The sequence below is a fragment of the Falco punctatus genome, assembly GCF_963210335.1.
Source record: "Falco punctatus genome assembly, chromosome: 16".
NCBI lineage: Eukaryota > Metazoa > Chordata > Aves > Falconiformes > Falconidae > Falco > Falco punctatus.
This window is the reverse complement of record NC_137596.1, coordinates 7,564,288-7,582,565: the sequence shown is the minus strand read 5'-3', so window position 1 is coordinate 7,582,565 and position 18,278 is coordinate 7,564,288. Positions and strand designations below refer to the sequence as shown.

General features: G+C 47.9%; 1 protein-coding gene across 3 annotated transcripts in view; it reads right to left on the bottom strand.

Annotated features, from left to right (window-relative positions):
* Positions 1 to 18,278, bottom strand: part of GRIK4 (glutamate ionotropic receptor kainate type subunit 4) — a 217,996-nt gene that overhangs the window by 75,207 nt on the left and 124,511 nt on the right. For all 3 annotated transcript variants that reach the window (XM_080366403.1, XM_080366404.1, XM_080366402.1), the window contains exons 3-5: positions 12,987 to 13,151; positions 5,852 to 5,949; positions 2,239 to 2,404 (exon numbers count right to left, since the gene is read on the bottom strand). In XM_080366403.1, coding sequence (XP_080222529.1) covers positions 2,239 to 2,404; positions 5,852 to 5,949; positions 12,987 to 13,151 — 429 coding nt within the window. The remainder of the gene's footprint in view (positions 1 to 2,238; positions 2,405 to 5,851; positions 5,950 to 12,986; positions 13,152 to 18,278) is intronic.

Below are 18,278 nucleotides of genomic sequence, written 5' to 3'. Positions count from 1 at the left end.
ACAATCAGAGCCCACAGAGCAGCTCCTGCGAAGTCTGTGCACCCCTGTACTAGTCTGTGTTTGCTTTTTGCGTTAAGGTTTCTGTGGATTCACACAAATGCTTCCAAGTTAGGGCTTCAGAGCAATTCACAAACCAACTAATTATTCCACTCTGCAGAGAAACTGAGTCACATAATCTTATTTTGTTCACCATTGCATTACACTTCGGCTGGCCCAAGTTCATTGACTTTGAGGGTCATTTTCTGCTTCTGCCAGAAGAAATTACAATCAGCCCCCAGAGGAAGGATGTGACTCCTTACAGTGATAGTGTGAGCGTGATGGGATAGGACCCAGGAGTCCCATCACAGCCTGGTACTTAAACCAAAACAGCTATGACTCTCCCTCCTGGGATCTAAATAGTAACATCCCTCAAAACAGCATTTCCTCACTGATGAGCAGACAGCTCATAAGCTCCCTTTATTTGCCTCCAGGGAACCTTCCAAAAACCCAAAGTGCCTTGAGTTAGAGTTAAGGACTGTGCTTAGGAGCACTGCTTGTCCTAAGGGAAAATGGGGGCCTGTGCTCCTAACTGAAGCTGCGTTATGCCTTTTCTGCACTCTGTTATCATCGGAGCGTGTTGTGCCTCAGGCCTAGCTCAGACAAGGTCCTACCGGAGCACAAAGAGCCGGATTCATGAAAGGCACCCATCCCACTGCTTCCCTGGGTCTGGGAAGGACTCGGGTTGCACAGCACACCCTGCATACTTAGTTATCTAGGAATACCAGAGTAAAATAAACTGGATTGATTCAATTAAAAAGGGCGTTATTTTAATGTGAGCTATTTGGTTCCCAAGGTTTGGATCCACTTAAATGAAGAATCATATTAATGCCAGGCTGCATTCAACGGGAGGCCCTTGCACGTTTTGGCACGCAGCTGGGTGGCAGGGCAGGGGTGTACGGTGCTGTGCTGATGTGTATGTGCTCCGTGTCTGGCAGCAGCACGATGAGAGAGCTGTGAGCATGCTGCATGGCAGGTGAGAAAACCTAATTATCTTTTCTTCTCTGCTTCTTTTTTTTTTTTTCCTTTTTGCTTAAGGTTAAGGTTAGACAATGAAAAATTCCAGCACTAGAAGTAATGTAGGAGACCATTAGCATGATTTTAATTGCATAATTTTGGGTCAAGTCCTCTGCTCGGGTAAATCTGAGCATGCTTATTGACTTACATCTGCTGAGGATGTGGTCTCCTCAGGTAAATAAAGCAAAAAGAAAAGGCAAAGACACTCCTAATACTTCTGTCCCTGTGCAGGAGTCTGCCACAACACCGCGCTCCTCACACAACTGGTGGTGTGAAGCTGCCCAGGGCTAGCTGGAAAGGATGCTGCCTTTCCTTTGTACCTGGCCCCGTGGCCAGAGACCACTAAGCTCTTGCCAGTATGCCCAAAGCTCTCACTGGATCTATGTGACTTTTCAAAGCCGCTCTTCTAAGTTTGTTTGTATGGTAAACCCTAGTGCTAATGAATCTGGCTGCAGGATAACAACAGTAAAACTACTGTAGCCACTACACACCAGCTACCTACCTACAAGCCGACCTTAAAAAGCAGAGGACAGTTTACTCTAACCACCGCGATGCAGAGCTTGCTCCTGCCATGTTAGGAGAGTTATGCAGAGATGAATACGGTCTTGCTGAGGTGAATGCTCCAGCATCCAGATGCACAATTACTAGCAGATGTGTGGCTGCATAGCCCAAGAGGGTGTGCAGTGTATTGACCATCAATCAAGCTCTACTTTTAGGCCACAAACTGCACGTGGATTTTAGAAAGACATATTTCAAAAAGCTTTACTTGCCTAAAATAATCTCCAGAAACAAATCTAAGCCTTCTTTTTTTTTTTTTTCCATTTCAAAACCCCATCTGTGCAAGCAAAACTCTCTTCAGATTATCAAACAGAAGGCAGGCAAGTCTCTCCTCATCCCCTTTCCTCCTCTCACAAACACCTCCACGAGAGCAACAGGGTGGAAAACCTGCCCCACGGTCCTCCGCTGTTCCGGGTAGCTCTGACCGAGTGCCTGCTGCTGCCACAGACCCTGCCACCACGGCCAGGTGAGACGAACACCCTGGGACACCCTGGGATGCAGCAGCGAGGCAGCTCTCACACGCTGCCTGTGGGACCGTCTCCAGCAGGCACCAAACGTGCAGAAGGAGATAGAACAGGAGGCACTGGGAGCAGAGGGGCAGCCAAGCTTGGCCTGGCAAGGACTTACATTCAGCTTTGGCACAGATGAGGCAGGCAGTGGTGCAGTTAAAGAAATTCAAGATTCCTGCCACAGCCACGCTGATATCGGTGTTGCTGGGATGGAGGTTGAGGGTGGTGAACCGCTGGAGCTGCAGCTTCAGGAACTCCTCTGGTGCCACTTTGAAGTGAGGAACCTAAGTGGGGAGGAGGGGAAAGAAAACATAATTAAAGAGGAAAAAGAAATAAAAACAAGTAAATCTACCATAAAAGACCTTTGGTGTGAAATGCACAGCAGGCAGAAAGTGAATATCGCAATAAAACTGCAGAAGCATCACTGGAGTGAAGAAAGGAGGGTGGGATTTGTGCAATAGTAAGAGGAAAATAATTATCACAGCAACAAGAAGCCACAGGAAGGAGTGGATCAGGAAAAGTCTTGCTGAGCCACTCAGAGAAAGGCAACGGGGGCTGTGATTACAGCACAGGAAACCATTCCAGACGAGTTCAACCTAATTAGCTTGGGCACTAATTGTAGCCAGGCCCACACTTCATTTTGGGCTTGCTGCCTGGGTAAATATGGAGGATGCTCTGCAGGCAGGCGGGGACTTACACAGCCCATGCTGGAGACCCCCAGACCTTTGCTGTGTGCTAGATGGATGAAGTGCTGCAAATCCACCCCTGCCTGCAGTACGGATGTGTCGTCAGGTAATTAGGAGAGATGAAGGGAAGAACAAGATGACCCTGCGCTGGCAAGGCTCAGGAGAGAGAGGAACAGATGCAGCAGCCAGAAGCTTTGGGCTTTTTCAATCAGCGGAGAGGTAACAGGTGGCCATACGGTGGGCAAGCTCCAATGGGACTGTAACCACAAACCCGAATAATGCTGCACTTGTCACTACTACAATGGAACGGGAGGTGGGAGTGGGATGCCGTTTCCCAGGGAATTCAGGGAAGGGGGAGCAGGGAAGCTGTGCGGGGGGACACCCTGAGGGTTCCCGCCGAGGCAGGTCTGCTGCAGCTCGCAGGCTCATCTAGAGGGGACGGGCGGGTGGGCAGACAGGTCAAGCTCAGACACCGGGAGTTCAGCCAAATAAGAAGGAATATTGTTTTCCTTTTGCTGAGTGAATTATTCGGAAGAAATAGAAGACAGAGAATGGGAAACATCTGCTTCGGCTTTATTAGAGGAGTGTCAAGTCCTCTTTTCCTTCATTATTAGTCCTTCTGAAGCTATCATCCTATGCCTCCCATCTCTCTCCTCTTGGGAAAGGCTATTAGTAGCTTGTAATAGCTGCTTTATTGACAGCATAAGCTGTTTGGTTAGCAATAGGAAAGTTAAAGAGTAATAAGCTGCTATCGGCCTTGATTTCAGTCTGCCGCCCTCATCCCAGGCTCCGTTAACAGGGAGAGAAGGAGCCTGTAAGCAAAAGGCCAATTTCTTTAACCAGAGCAGACAGGGTAGCTCCGGCACAAGAGCGCTGATGGCTTTGGGGAGCCAGATGGACTCAGACCTGCAGCAACAGCCGCTCCCAGAGCAGAGAGAGCTGCAGCCAGGGGTGAAGCAGCCGCCACGCCGCAGCTCCTGCAAGTGCCCTGCTCCACCTCACCTTCCGCCCCGGAGCCCTCCTCTCTGTTCCAAGAGCTCTGCCCCAGTGCAGCACCCCTTTCTGGACAGGAGGGAAGGAAACCTTTGGGCCAGAGGCACTGGAGGGGCAACACAGGAGACAGTTTCATCCCCCAGTTTTAGCACAGGCTCCCGGTGAACACCAGGCCAGTCTCTCCACCACCTGGTACCTCGGTGGTAAAACGTGGGCAACTCTGTCCTTTACCTGATGGCTGGCTGGAAGCACAATGGCTCTGCCTGGGTTGCTGTATCACGTTTAACACAGTGGCACCAACTGATGCTACTGTGATATAAATCATAGGGAGTTACTGCAGGTTTACATCACTAGGAGGGCAGCTGAGATCAAGCGTGAGAATCAAATACCTTAGAAGTGCACTAGCACTCACCTTTCATTTCTGAAAAAAAAAATAAAAAAAATGAAGAGACTTAGATCAGAGGCTCGGGCTGAATATGAATTTCAGGGGAAAAACACTTGCAATCTGTTACTGCAGAGTTGCCTTTGTCTGGGATGGAGCACATGTCTGCGACATTTAACTGGGGAAAGCACTACAAAATACTCTCAAGAGACCTGTCCTGCTGCAGCCCAAAGCACCAGGTCTAAAAGATTTCTTCCATCTCTTCAACACTGGTGATTCTCAGGGAACAAAGAAGAGCAGTAATTTGTGAATGCAAATTATTTACAGTGCTCGATTCCAGGCACTCCCCTCCTTGGAGGCTGGGCTCTGGAGAGAGACCACTAAGTGGCTGAGAGATGTTATCTGGCTTTAAAGGGATGAACTATGAGAAGAGAACTCAATTTCTTTTCCCCTGAGTAGAGCCAGATCAGTGTAAGATGGTTCAAGGCTTATAAAATATTGTCAGGCACAGAGTCTGGACACAGATTAAAAAAAGGGTTTGCACTGATGGAACAGCAGCAAACAGAAATGGCTACGGCTTTCCAGGTACGTGCACAAAGTCACGTCACACCCAGGAACTTTGGCTGGGATTTGCATCCGCCAGGGCAGGCTTTGGTTTTTGCACCCCTTAGTCAGTGGGGACATGGTTTGCATCAGTTCTGCACGTGAGGGAAGCTGAAGTAAAAGGTGATACAGGTGAAAACAAGGACAAAGGGGGCAGAAAAGAGAGAAGAAAAAGGAAGAATCTGAAAGAATATCTGCATTAGGAAAAGGGATGATAATTCTAATCATTAGAAGCCATGGTAGATTATGGGAAGGACGGTACCGCGGATGACTACAGCAAGTCATCTTTGCCAAGGATGTCCAGGAGTACCATAGGCAGGTACCTCACTGTCCCTGTCTAGTGGAGGTAACGTCCCTGCTCTGCCTTGCAGCTGGGGCATGAGGACAGAATACATTGGGGATAATGAGGCACATGGACATCAGCCGGAGAAGGTTTGGGGAGCACAGCTTGAAAGCAGAGGTGTGCACATACAGAAATGACAACTGAGAAACAGAGTACCAGGCTTGAGCAAGAACTGCAAGCGGCATCCCCAGGCAAGGGAGACGGCAGCGTAAGGCAGAGTGGAAGCTGCAGTGAGCTGTGCGGCTGTGGCTGGAACCTGGCATTGATGCGCATCTCTCAAATGAAACCCTTCAAGGCTGCAGAAAGCCCTTCTGCATGGGATCCATGCAGGAGGCACTGATGCTCGGTATAGCAGTAAATTAAAAACCTAATCTATGCTTACTAAATCACCAGCAAAACGCTGTGCTCCCAGGCACTCCAGGTACCAGGCAGCAGTCAGCGGGAACCACTGCTGCGACCAGAGCCCACCGAGAGCATCGTCGGTTTGAAGGACAACGTACAGAAGGCAGGGCTGGGGAACGGGCCAGCACCTCTGCAGTGCCTCTTACCTGTAGTGGGGGGTGGGGGACCCTGCTCTCACCTCCGGCCTGCCACGGATCACGAAGAGGATGGAGCCGGGGCTCCCGCGTCACCCTCCCATCCCAGGGCAGCCGCCGGGCACTGGGGCCAAGTCAGCCAAGTGCGAGGACACAGACTTATTCTGACATGGAACTTCTCCACTTACCTCTTTCTCTCCGCAAATATTGCTGATAATAGAGCTCGAGGCTGGGCTTGAGGAAGGTCCCAGGACGCCCACCACTCCTTTTGGGAGGATCTGGCACACTGTGGGCAACAGAGAGGAAACATGCATTAGACTTCAATTTCCAGCAGTCATGCTTACAGTACCTGCTGCATCGTACTAAGGACGCAATATCACCATCTTTGCACAACATACTCCCTGACATCGATGTCCCCAAAAAACCCCTCTGTTCTCTCTGAAGCATTGTCACCCCACCTCTGACACCCTCCGCTCCATCCTTCCACGGCCTTTCTGAATCCTACCTGAACGCTTCCTGAAGCCCTGGTATCCTCAGCTCTGACTCCTAACTGGGGCATCTCTCTTATAATACCTCTTTTTGGCCCCATCTCTATTCTCCACGAAAAAACATTAACTAAAGCTTATGGAAGATGCTAAACACAGCAGCAACCTAGCTTCAAAGCATCATCTAGCAGCAAACAAACTCGTATGAATTTCTTCTCTCATCCTCTGCAGAGCTCAGTGGCAATAATAAGGATCATATTACTGGTTTTCATTTGTTTTTTAGTTTTTTTCCTGGCAGTAGTTAATCTTCTGGCTCCATGCCACCAAGGTTAGCAGAACAATAAAAAGAACCTGACAAAATGAGTAAGTTAAATCTCTTTCCCTCAAGCTTCCCGGGTTAAACTGCAACCTTTTGTCCTTTTAATTCACAGCACAAATTTAGCTGAATGGCACTCCAAGGACTGCCCCAGCTGGTGTCACCTCCCTGCTGCCATCCCAATCAACCATGTCACTCAGAAACGCTCTTCCAGAGCAGCTTGCCCAGGCAAAGCCTCACGAACAGGAGGAGAGAGCCCCCCGCGCCTGAACCCCCAGCTCCAAAAGACTCGTCTGAACATGTGCTGGGCACAGCTTGTTCTGAAACACCAGACCTGCCTCCGTGTCCTCACGCACCCGGCTCCTTTCTGCCTGGACAGACAAAGCCACATTTGCTCAACTGGAGTCAAGTGACTGCTTTCTGAAGAAAAAGGATACCACAGGGGAGAAAGGAGGCACCGCATCCACTTATCAGTTCTGGCAAGAGCAAGCTCGTAACGTTTCCGTATGTAAAAACTAAACCACCGTCTCAGAAAGCCGAGATCCGGTATCAAATGGCTGGTGTGTTTCAGAGCACCATCACCAGCGCAGGTCCCTGGGCTTACATGTCAGGCAAGCTTTTGCGATGGTTGTAAAAACTTACCTAGATTCAGCAGCTGGAAAAAGGAGCTAGAAAAATTAAAACCAGAACACATTTTTTTGTAGCAAAGGGAATTAATGATCAAAACTGTCGTATTACAGATCAGAGCAAGTTTTCTATCAACTTCAAGTCTTTAAATCAAGACTGGATGTGACACGAGAGTCCATACTGTGCTTTGGGGTTTTTTTAGAACAGCAAGCTATGGGGCTCAGCATGGCCTTCATAACTTCAGCTCATCAAGGTGGGCATCTCTGGCCATGGACTTCACAAGTCACCACAGCCTCATGACTGTTATATGAAGCCAAAAGCTGAGTTTATCAGTTTGGGGAACCGGTTTTACTTCTCTCCAAGTGCTGCTCAAAGGAAACACTCCATATACTACTAGGTCTCTATACATACCGGTTGCTCTGACTTCTTACAGAAAATGCCGATGAACAGGCAAACATCTCTTGGAGTTTTCCTTCCTTCCATGCTCTCTCACCTCTGCTATCTCTACCTGCTACAGAACGACTGATATTTTTCTATGGCATCTTCAAAGGAATCCAGTACTTGCTTTTCCTCTGTGCTTAGAAATTTACAGGCACTTACACCTCTTCAGAAGATCCTTTTAAATAAGAGCACCAGCAATTTGAAAACCCCGCACGCTATCTCAGTGGCACTCATCAGTCCCTCTGGGCTGCAAGCAGACCCTTCGGGTGCTCTGCAATTCAGCATCTAGGAGGAAGGAGCAACTCCAAGTCCTTTTTATCCACAGGTCATTAGGGAAAGAGTCCTAGGGGAAATTTTGTTGTGCAGGCAGGGGAAAGTTTGGTGAGCACTTTTCTTCTCATCTCTGGTATAGAGAACAGAAAGTGGGTTAAGTAGTCATAGCAACAGAGTTGCAACAACTGTCAGAAGAAAAAGATGTGGCTTATCACTCCAAGGGTGAAACAACCAGTACAATTAAGGAAAATGAATGGAAACAAAGTGGAGATGCCCGAGGCAAAGGTTTCGACCATGTTTGGAAGGTTTCTCTTGTAATTCAACCACATTTGCTATTTCAGAGCATTACCTGATGCTGTTAATCTCCACGGGGGAAAAGGCTCAACCTTGCTACTACCATGGGCACTGTGCATTCAAGCACTTGCAGGGATGTAGAAATATCAGCCCTGTACCAAAATTCACCCCTGATAACTGCATGGACTATGACCACGGATACTGGCATAGCGCCGGCCACTCGAGTCACTTCGTACATCAACACAGGGGCGCCAGGTAAGCTACATAGTATGCAGGACACTTACTTGATTGCTGCAGACCCAGATACCTCTGCCCAAGATCGTGTCCAATTTTTATGGTTTTTAGAATTCACTACCTCAAGAAATACCGGCCATTAAAGTGACATCATGTTAAAAACCTCTTTATCACAAGATGGGATGTGGCTACTACTGATCACCCCTGATCGGAAGACCTGAGACATCCCAAATCTCCTATTCCAGCTATTTTTACCAACTGCCTGCACTCAGCTGTTCTAAGTTAACATCCCTGAGGACAGCGGGACAGACACACAAGAAACAGGCTTAGCAAACAGATTTCTTAACACCACTCTTAAAATAGGTACATCTTTGAAAAGAAAACATCCCATGGTACCCCCTCCTCTGCTGGGACCTGCACCGGTTTAGGCAGGACAGGATCCCTCCAGCCGTCACCTGGGGGCAGCTCCTTGGAGGTGCAAACTGATGATTGCTGCCTTTCTACTCGTGGGTGGACCTCCCTGCCCCTGCCGCGGTCCCAGTTACGGTGCCTCCACCTGCACAGCTCAGGGCTTTGCCCAGAGGCAGGAGTGGGGTCAGGCTCCTGCCCCCCTCCCAGCACAGGCTAGGAGGTGGCCCTCACACCAGCTCAGGTGCGCGTTTGATGTGCAATGCACAACGGCGACCCTCCTTCCGTACCGGCAGGTCTGTCCTGCCACCTAAGCGGGAAAGGGCTGCGTTCAGTAGTTTTCCACAAGTATATTTGGGAACGAAGTATAGGTCTGGATACTCAGGAAACAGCAAGGTATGTTTTAAAGGAAGATGGAAGTACGTGCTTATTTTTGAACATGAACAAGCACAAGAAATAAGTAGCTCTCACATTATACATGTACGTACATCCACTTAGTCACGGTCAGATAGTGCCTTTCACCTCCTAGGATCGCAGGGTGCACTTCCACGAACCCTCCCTGACCAAAGCACGGCTGAAAGCACTCAGGTGAGAGCACCAACTCACCGTGGAGAACACAGCATCTCTTCCAGTGCATACAGATACCTGGTACAAGGTTTCAAACAGCACACAAAAAAGATTCCTGCCTCTAATTGAAAATAAATGAGCAGGGAAGGTATGCAATTACCTCAACGTTTCCATGATTGTAAAACTTATCAGAGGATCCTGAACGACAAGGACTGGTCAGGATGGAATTCCCATACAAAAACACCAGCTGCATAAACAGACAGTGTTACAGAGCACACGTCCCGCACCGTGGCTCCAGGACGGCTCCCTGCAGCACCCTTTATGCTTCTAACAGGAACCACAGCAGGCTTAAATGTGAAACCCAACCGGATCACAAAAACGGTGGGACAGTTAATAGAACATTTGAACCCATGTCACTGAAAGGATGTACCGGGCACTTTGAAATATTGGCGTGAATAAATAAAAATTAAAATCCTCCAGTCGCTCACTCACTCTGACTACTGACCTGCCCTGAGATGTTTGGATTAACAATAAAATGATGCTTAAAAAGCTGATGAGATGACAGGGGACAGGGTGACAGGTAGAAAATCCGTCCCTCCCTGGACATCAAAAGGAATAAGGTGTTTCAGATAAAGACATGATTAAACAAGTCATTTTGGATCTCCATAAAAGGAGCTGAAACATCAAACGCAAAGGAAGAACAGGCTTTACTTATAATGGCAAAAAAAGCTCTATCCATAACCTTTCACTGCAAACTCACTTCAAAATACAGGACTTGACAGATGTTGCATACAAGAGCAGTCAGTATTTGTCTTCATCCATATATAAAGCTGAAATAGCAAACCATGCATGAATGTGATTAAGACTGACTCATATTTTACCTACTACAGCAAGTGTGATTTTGTGGGCCCCTAACAGTAAGGTGCCTTAGCCAGTCAAGAGGAAATAAGAAAGAAAAATAGCTCAACACTAAACCAGAAACTAACTCTCAAAAATTCTTTCCTCTCTTGAAGCACTAATTGTACACAGAATATCACTTATGGGGTGTGTAATCACAGCATTCCTAGATCAGCCGGCTAAGCATGCTAGCTGTGATATTTATGGGTGATTCAAAGGGCGTGAAATTTGAGAACAGTATTAAACAGATGTATAACAGCCTTGCAGTCACAGGTTAAAACATCTAAACTGCTTTTATTAATATTACATGCGATAACAAATAGCAGTGTCGCATTAAAGCTGAGAAGTCAGACATTTGAAAGCCATGAAAGCCTTGAAATTTAAGTTAAAGGATCTGATTCTCCTCTGCTACCAGTATAAATCAAGAATAACTTCAGTGACATTCATAAAGGAGCTATGCGGAATCCAGATTTTTCCTTTCGTAAGAAATGCTTCAAGACATCTTTCCCTCTGAAGAAAAGGCAAATAACATATTGCAAAATTATGTGAATATTCACTTCACCAAAATCAAATCAGTTTGCTCCAATTTCTACTTTTTACCTTCTATAAGTCCAAGTAAAGAAAACAAAAAAAAATCACCCCAAGGTAAAAATCTGAAATGGAAGATTGCCTCTTCCTCATTTATCCCATTTCCACGTTCTCCCCAAACACCACATTTGCTGAAATCAACAATTTCTTGCATAATACTTCATTCTCAGCAAATTAGCATTCTTCTGCTTGAAAAACATTGCAACAGAAAAATTTCTGAGCAGTGTTAGAGGGACGCAAGTAAGACAGAAATCGCCGTCTTTACCGCAGCTCTGGGGTCACTCGCAATCGAGCCTGTTTCCTGAGCAAAGTTAAACACCAGAAACACTGCTCCGTGCAGGGGATTTATGAGAAAGCAAAAAGAAGAGAACTAAAAATGCTGCTGGTTCTTTCAAAGATGCAGAAGGCTCAGCTCACGCAGGCAAGCATTGCTCTCATTCCCTACTCCTGGCGGGGAGATTTGGGATACTTTCAGGGGCAAAACCTGGGAATGCACTCAGAAACCCAGGCAGTCCCCAGCCCTTCTGCACAGCCTAGCCCGCGAGGTTGGGTCTGGCCTGTCACTGTGACAAACGAGGGTATGGGAGGGTGCGCACAACCCTGAACAGATGGGAAAGACCAAGAAAAAGTTAAAAGAGATGAGGGATCCAAAAATGTGCAGAACTGCTGTTTTAAACAGTCCCTGTGACGCTGCATGTGATGATCTTAATCTAGACTGCCTCATGGGTATCAGGCTCTATAAATAGACATACAGGTACTTGCTGAAACACGCTTTATTAACTGCACGCTTCTATAAATAATGCAAATGCTAATTCAGGAAATGAAGGAGCGATCTGCTGATCTCGCAGCCGTATTAAGCCCTTTCTACCAGTTAACCAGAGACCTGCTCCTGAGCAGCACCAGGTACGCGGCTGCATGGGGCATCCCAGGCACAGGGATGCTCAGTGCTGAGCAGAGCAAACACCAAAGCGCTGTGAAAAAACAGCCCATTCTAGACCACAACTTACCACTACACCTTCTGGGAATACCCTGCAGATTACACAGGCTTGGGGCAGAGATCCGTTGGGAAAAAAGCCTAAAATCCTTATTACTTAAAATGATTTCTCCAGCTTTTTCGAGCCAATTTGCAATAAAAAAAATTATAGCCCTCCCTTGAACCGTAAAGGTCATCTTAAAAATGATTCTAAATCGAAAGGATTTTCCCTCTTACAGGAAAAAACGATTATAGAACTTTTTGGCTTCCTTTGCTTGGGCTCCCGATTGGTCTGAGGGACACTGAACATCAATTTCTTTTTTATTCATCAGCATGGAGTTGACATGTTGGGCATCTAGAGGAACAACTATAGTAGAGACCTGTGTGCATTAAGGAACTTTAAAGCAACAAGGGAAGTATACTACCCTTACAAAATTAACTCCTTTTAATCCACACTGTTTTAAACATCAGTTGACAACTTAACTTTGTGTAAACAAATCCACTGCCAACCTAAAGCACCGGAAGAGCTATCATGTTTACTGACACAGCGTTCTGTGAGGTTTTAAAAATAACTTAATTGCACTGAACTTGCCCCAAATCTCTTTATTTGCATGGCATTAAGTACTTTACAAAGGAGCATCACCTCTGCTATCATTACCTCTGTTTAATGACACACAGCCTGAAGAAAGTAATTTCTCCCAAACCCCTGAGCCGAATGGTGACAAAACATACTGGGGACCCAGACCCTTTTTGTCCACACCAAAGCTCACCTCACAACACCACGCCAAACCCTCAAATGAAAAGCAGTCTCAGCACCCACCCTCCAAGACCAACCTCCCTTTACCTGCCGCTGTGCCCCTACAGTGGATGCACCTGCCAAACGCGTGGCTGGTGCTGAACACAGCGCGCACGCTGCTGGAGGTCCCGTGCCCCTCCCGAGGGGATGCTGCGCCCCATCCAGACCGCACCAAACCCCCGCCTCGGGCAGCCAGGGCAGGCCTGGGGCTTTGAGGACACCTGCTGCAGGCTAGCATTTCATGCAAGCACGTGCTGCTCTTTCAAGTGCTGGTAAAAGAGCAGACAGGTGTCTTTTACCCTGTGTACCCCTCTTGACTGTCACAAAATTATCCTGTGCAGCAAGTGCAGTGTGTCAGACACCTCCTGCGAGCTGGCAGAGAGAAGAACTGGGAAAGGACCAGCTAACATTGAGGGATACTTACTGGTTTCTGCCGTCTCATACTCGCTGTCTCGCAGCAGCTCAAAAATGTCCACCTCCACTTTGGCTTTCCCCACCCGCTCGGGCGCGCGGTTGATACGGTTCTTGGCCAGGGTGATGGAGAGCCTCTCCCCTCTACTGCACTCCATGGGGTCATCCAGGATGGCAGCTGCAGGAGCAAACGTGTTGGCAGTGGTTAGGCTTGGCAGGGACCCGGCTCGGCTCCGCGCACCTCCCCGTCCCCCCCGTTCTCAGCACCCCTGCGGGATCTCCACTGCCACGCGAGCAGCCGCCGCGTTGGCACTTCTGCTCCTGCTGCCACTATTGTCAGCGCATCCTCCCTCCCACGTGTGGCCTTTCCCGCCGCTTCGCCCACCTCCCAGGTCTTGCCAGACACGTGGGTGGCAAAATCTCTGCAGCAGCGGCTGCGTTACCTGCCGGCGCGCTGCAGCACAACACGGCCACCCATGCTGCCGGGGTCCTGGCGGTGCCCAGCACCCCCTGAGGCACGGGCACCCGCCTGCTCGCCCCGGGCGCTCCTGGAGGGCACATCCAGCTGTGCAGCCCCCAGCAGCCTGGATCCGGGCACTGCCGCACATCCTGACAGAGGAAGAACGTCCCCAGATAGCCTCCATTCGTTCATTTGAGAAAGCGTTGGTACGGTGGTGATAGCTGGAATATTTCAGGAAGCATGTGGGCAGCCGTGGGTGGGAAGGGACAAATATTTTTCAAACAGAAAGCACTTGACTCTTGAACCCAGCTCCTGGGCCTGCCCACTCAAATCTGTGTTAGGCAGAGGGAGATAGTGTGGGGTATTATTTTTATTTTCTTGACGGAAGGCAAAAAGAAATTTGAGTCGAGCATTAATCACAGCGTTTCATTATGAGCTGGCACAACTTTTGCATCCCAGTGGGTTTATCCTTGCTAATAGGAGGTCTCCTCCCAGAATGCAGCTATTCAGTCGTACCTGGGGAAGAGCAGCATTGGGTTTCATTGCATGTATCAGAAAGGCACCAACGCTTATCTTCCCTTTCCAAAAACCTCTCCGAAGGGAGCGATGCCATTCAGAACTACTTGGGTGTAGATGGAGTCACAGCTCAGCACCGAATCAGGCCCTGCACCGCATAGGTCTGCAAACCAGGGATTAGTGGGGCTCTGCTTGTTTGCCTGTCAGAGAAATAAGGAACTAACTACAGCAGCTAGGTGCCTTGTTGAAGCTTTGAAACGTGTCGTTGTGCTGTGGCAGGTTGGGTTTTGTTGTTTCGGTGGGTTATTTTAGATAGGGAAAGCAGTGTGAAACACATAAATCAGCCGGCAGCTGAAGTAAAGCACATCAGGTATGAACAGGAGGTAACCTCCTCCCCAAGAGCCAGGGCTGGAAGCAGAGCCAAAGGATACATATATTTTGAAGACACAGCTAACTGGGACCACTGCTAGAGAAGCACGGTGGTGCCGTGCTGTCGGTGGGACTGAGAACACCTTCCGCAGAGGGTTAGTTTGTGCCTCGAAGGTCCTCATTGCTTCCCCAGTGCGTGGGCACCAATCACCCTCCATAGCCACCAACATACAGAGCCTCCGACGCAGCCCAGCCCAGCGAAGAAACCTGTCCTGGGCTCAGGCTCCTTCTCCTTTGGCTTTCCTGCCCCTAGGTCTTGCTTTATCAGCCGCAAAACTCAAAGCATAGCTTGATTTCAACAGCTCTCACACATCGCGGATCAGGGCTCTCTTCTCAGCCTTGCTACACTCGTCCCAGTGAAATCGCTCCTCTCAGGACAGAACCGTGGAGCATCCCTGCCCCAGCCCTAGCTGTGGAAGGTAACTAGGTACCAAATCCCCTGGTGAAGCAAAGGTGGCCCGCCTCAGCCTAATTTATTTTGTATCCCAATGATACCCATCGATACAATGCTCCCTCTCTTCCTACTTTTTCCCAGTTTTGTGGGAGCTAAACTGAACAAAGTACTGATAAAGAAACACACAGCAATTCTTCTTGCATGATATGCACAGATGTCTTGGCGAACATTCCCAGTCCTTCAGGCGACACCATCTCCTCTGCTCCGCTAACACGCAAGCGCCATCATTATCTGCAAAGCTAGGGCAGTTAATCTTAATCTCATTATGCAACAAAAAAGGTTGTGCTTTCCTCTAAGGCCAGGAGAATGGATCTCACGTTTTTTAAGACATCGATACGGCTGGTGACTGCTCTTAATTACAAAGAAGCTGGAAGGCTAAAGTGCCCCAACAAGCGGCTTGCTCAGCTCCCCACTTCTCAGCAGCAGCAGCAGAGAAGAAAGTCCACATACACAAAACTGTCGGATGTGTGCAAACTTTTCACTACGGTCCTGTTTCCAGGAAACAGTAAAGCAATGTACTGAATCTGATGAACATCACAAAATGCTACTTATGTTCCAGGTGCTGACAGGGCAAAATTAAAGATCAGTAGTGGAGGAGTGTATGTCAGCATTCTTAGATTCATTATTTTCTAATTTAGAGCTCCAAAATCACTAAATTGGACAATGTTTTCAAGTATATTCTTCAACTGTCAGTTTTCAAACAAAATTCACTTCCACTAATTTATAGCTAAACACATTTTAAAAGCAGGAGAGTCGAAACCGAAGTATTTCAAATAATTTCCTCAGGCCACCTAGGCAAAAATATTTGCACAAAGATTTTTTGTCTATATTCAGGATGGGATTTTCTGTTCTTATTTTTGGAAATCTTGAAAACTTCCCTACAGCTGAGAGAAAAAGATCAAATCGAACCAAACCAAAAAACACCCCACCCCAGCAAACAACAAACCCTCTTCCTTACTCAGCTCTGCCCGAATTTGAACTTTGCAGCCCACCTTGGGAGCAAAGACAGGAGGAAGGGGAAAGCGCGCGTGGCAAGCGGAGGTTTTGCAAAAGAAGGGAACACAGCCGCAGAGCCCGAGTCCCAGGAGGGCCACGGCGGTGGCACTCCGAGAGCCCAGCCACTAATCAAACTACATTACCGCTCCCAATCTCCCCACGGGGCTCGTGACAGAAAACCAGCAACGTTTTTTCAGTTGCATTTTGGGAGAGCAGTTAGTTCTACCAAATATTAAACCAGCCCCCTGAACAGACTAGGTAATGAGGCTGAACTGATCTTTATTTATTAAAGCTAGCGGATGAAAAAGGTCATTCAGTGTTTAAAAAAGCTTGGGTTTAAAACTCCATGTCTTGGGACACAGTGTCAAAACTCACCTAATAGCAGCATCATTAAGTATGAACGAAAACCTTTATAGAAATTCCCTTTCATCTATTCCTGTCTATTAAATATGGGAAGATGCATCAAGTAAATCTTTAATCCTGAAAACTTACCGCAGTCTTTGAACTTTGCCGGCCTCAAAAATCACTTCTATCTTCCTCATCATAATAAATGTCTCCAATCCAGACTGCCTTCTCTGTGAATTATGAGAAAACTATTTCAGAGGGAGTCAGGACCACCTGGGTCTGCGATGACCAATTCAGGGCTGCTTAGGATTTCACAGGGACTGAGAATCAAACAACTTCAAGCGAAGTCTGCAAAGCACTGCCAGAGGCTGAGCTTTTCTTAGGAAGAATTGGCTGGAAACATCTCCCATGGGATGTTTCAATCCTGATACATAAGCATCCTCTATATAGTCATAATTCTTTTTTTATTCAATATGCCCAGGTTTTCCTCACACTTATCACAAAACCCACAAACCCAAGAAGCTACAACCCAGAAGAGTTTATTGCTTTGCGTAGGCATTGAAAATAGCTGGGTTAGAGTTGCTAATTCAAGCAACAAGTGACTTAACTGTAAATTTCCATCAAGCACACATTTCAAACGCAACACTCAAAGTTAATGATTTAACAGCAAGAACCAGACAAAAGGTATTACTGGTAGCCAAAGAAATGCAAGATGACGTATGACGGCATCCTCTGAGAAAAACAGATTTCAGTAACTTTCCTACAGGTCGTCCTCATCTCAGCAATCTTCCAGCCCTCGGCGGTGGGCAGACACGGCAGGGAACCAGGGGATGGGAGGCAGGAATTGGTGGGTCGTGTGTGTGCAGATGCACGCACATGTGCGTGTGTGTGAGCACACACCCGGACCAAGCCCTGCACTGCCCAGGTGCAGCACACAGGCTGTCTGCGAGTGCCTCGTCCAGACAGGAGCTGCACAAAGAGCTCCCTGGAGACGTGGCTTCCTTAAACCCCACCAGCCCTGGCCCCACAGCACGTGCCCACACGGCTGCCCCACACAGAGGGACGGACGGTGGCACCTGGCTGCAGCACTCGCGCTCCACTCCAGCAGAGCACAGCCACAGCAGTGTGACAGGCAGATGTTCAAACTCTTCTGCTTTTTCTTCTCTTACCCTGGAGAAACTTCTCCAGGAGGAGGAAGAACATTCACTTCTCACCCTGAGCAATTCAGTTCTACTCCTTTTTGCCAAAACAGCGAACACGGGGACAGGCAGTGCTGACAGCTTGCGTGCTTTCAGCGGTGGAGACAGCTGTCTTCCTGGAGCTGGGCTGAGACACAGCAACTCATCCTATTAAGTGCACCAGCCCGTTTACAGACAGCACTGAAATTTAATCCTTTCCACCCTCAGCTGGGTTTCAACCAGTGCTAAGAAAGCCAGAAAGCCTCCGCTCTCCCACTCCCCCAGGCCGCGCAGCTCCCCAGGGTACCAGCCAGAATCACAACATACACACTCTGACCAGCCTAATACGACTGCAAGTTTTACTACCTATCACTACTTAATTCATGATCCAACCAAGATATAATGAAGTAGCGTTTTTATAACAGTAACAGGGAGCAGATGTTACTGGAAGGTTTATACGCTGCTGTCTCAAACAGTGTTCGGCTGACCTTTCCCTGTTAACTTTATTAAGTATTGCTACATTTTCTCAGATGCTTTTTGCATCATTGAGATGTAAAGCCATACTCAGAAACGCAATCGCCATCTCAAGCCACCTCTTGAAGATGTGGATTTAGCAAATCACTGGCTAAATAAACATTGTATTTCACTGTTCATAACCTGTCTCTCCAAGTTAAGAAGCTATAAAGCCATCCGCAATATTTCTCGGGCATCTTCTCTGACAGGTTAAGATCACACCTACAATCTCTTCTGACTTGCACTGTAAACACAGTCCTCAGACCCTCTACGTTCCCGTTAACAACGGATCCTCCAATTCAGAACTGTAACCTCCGTTCATCCAGGTTCAGGCACCTGGAAGATCCAACACCAACTGCTGGAGCAGATCGCTCCTTGGTCTCAAACCCAGAAACCCTCCACACCAAAGGCACG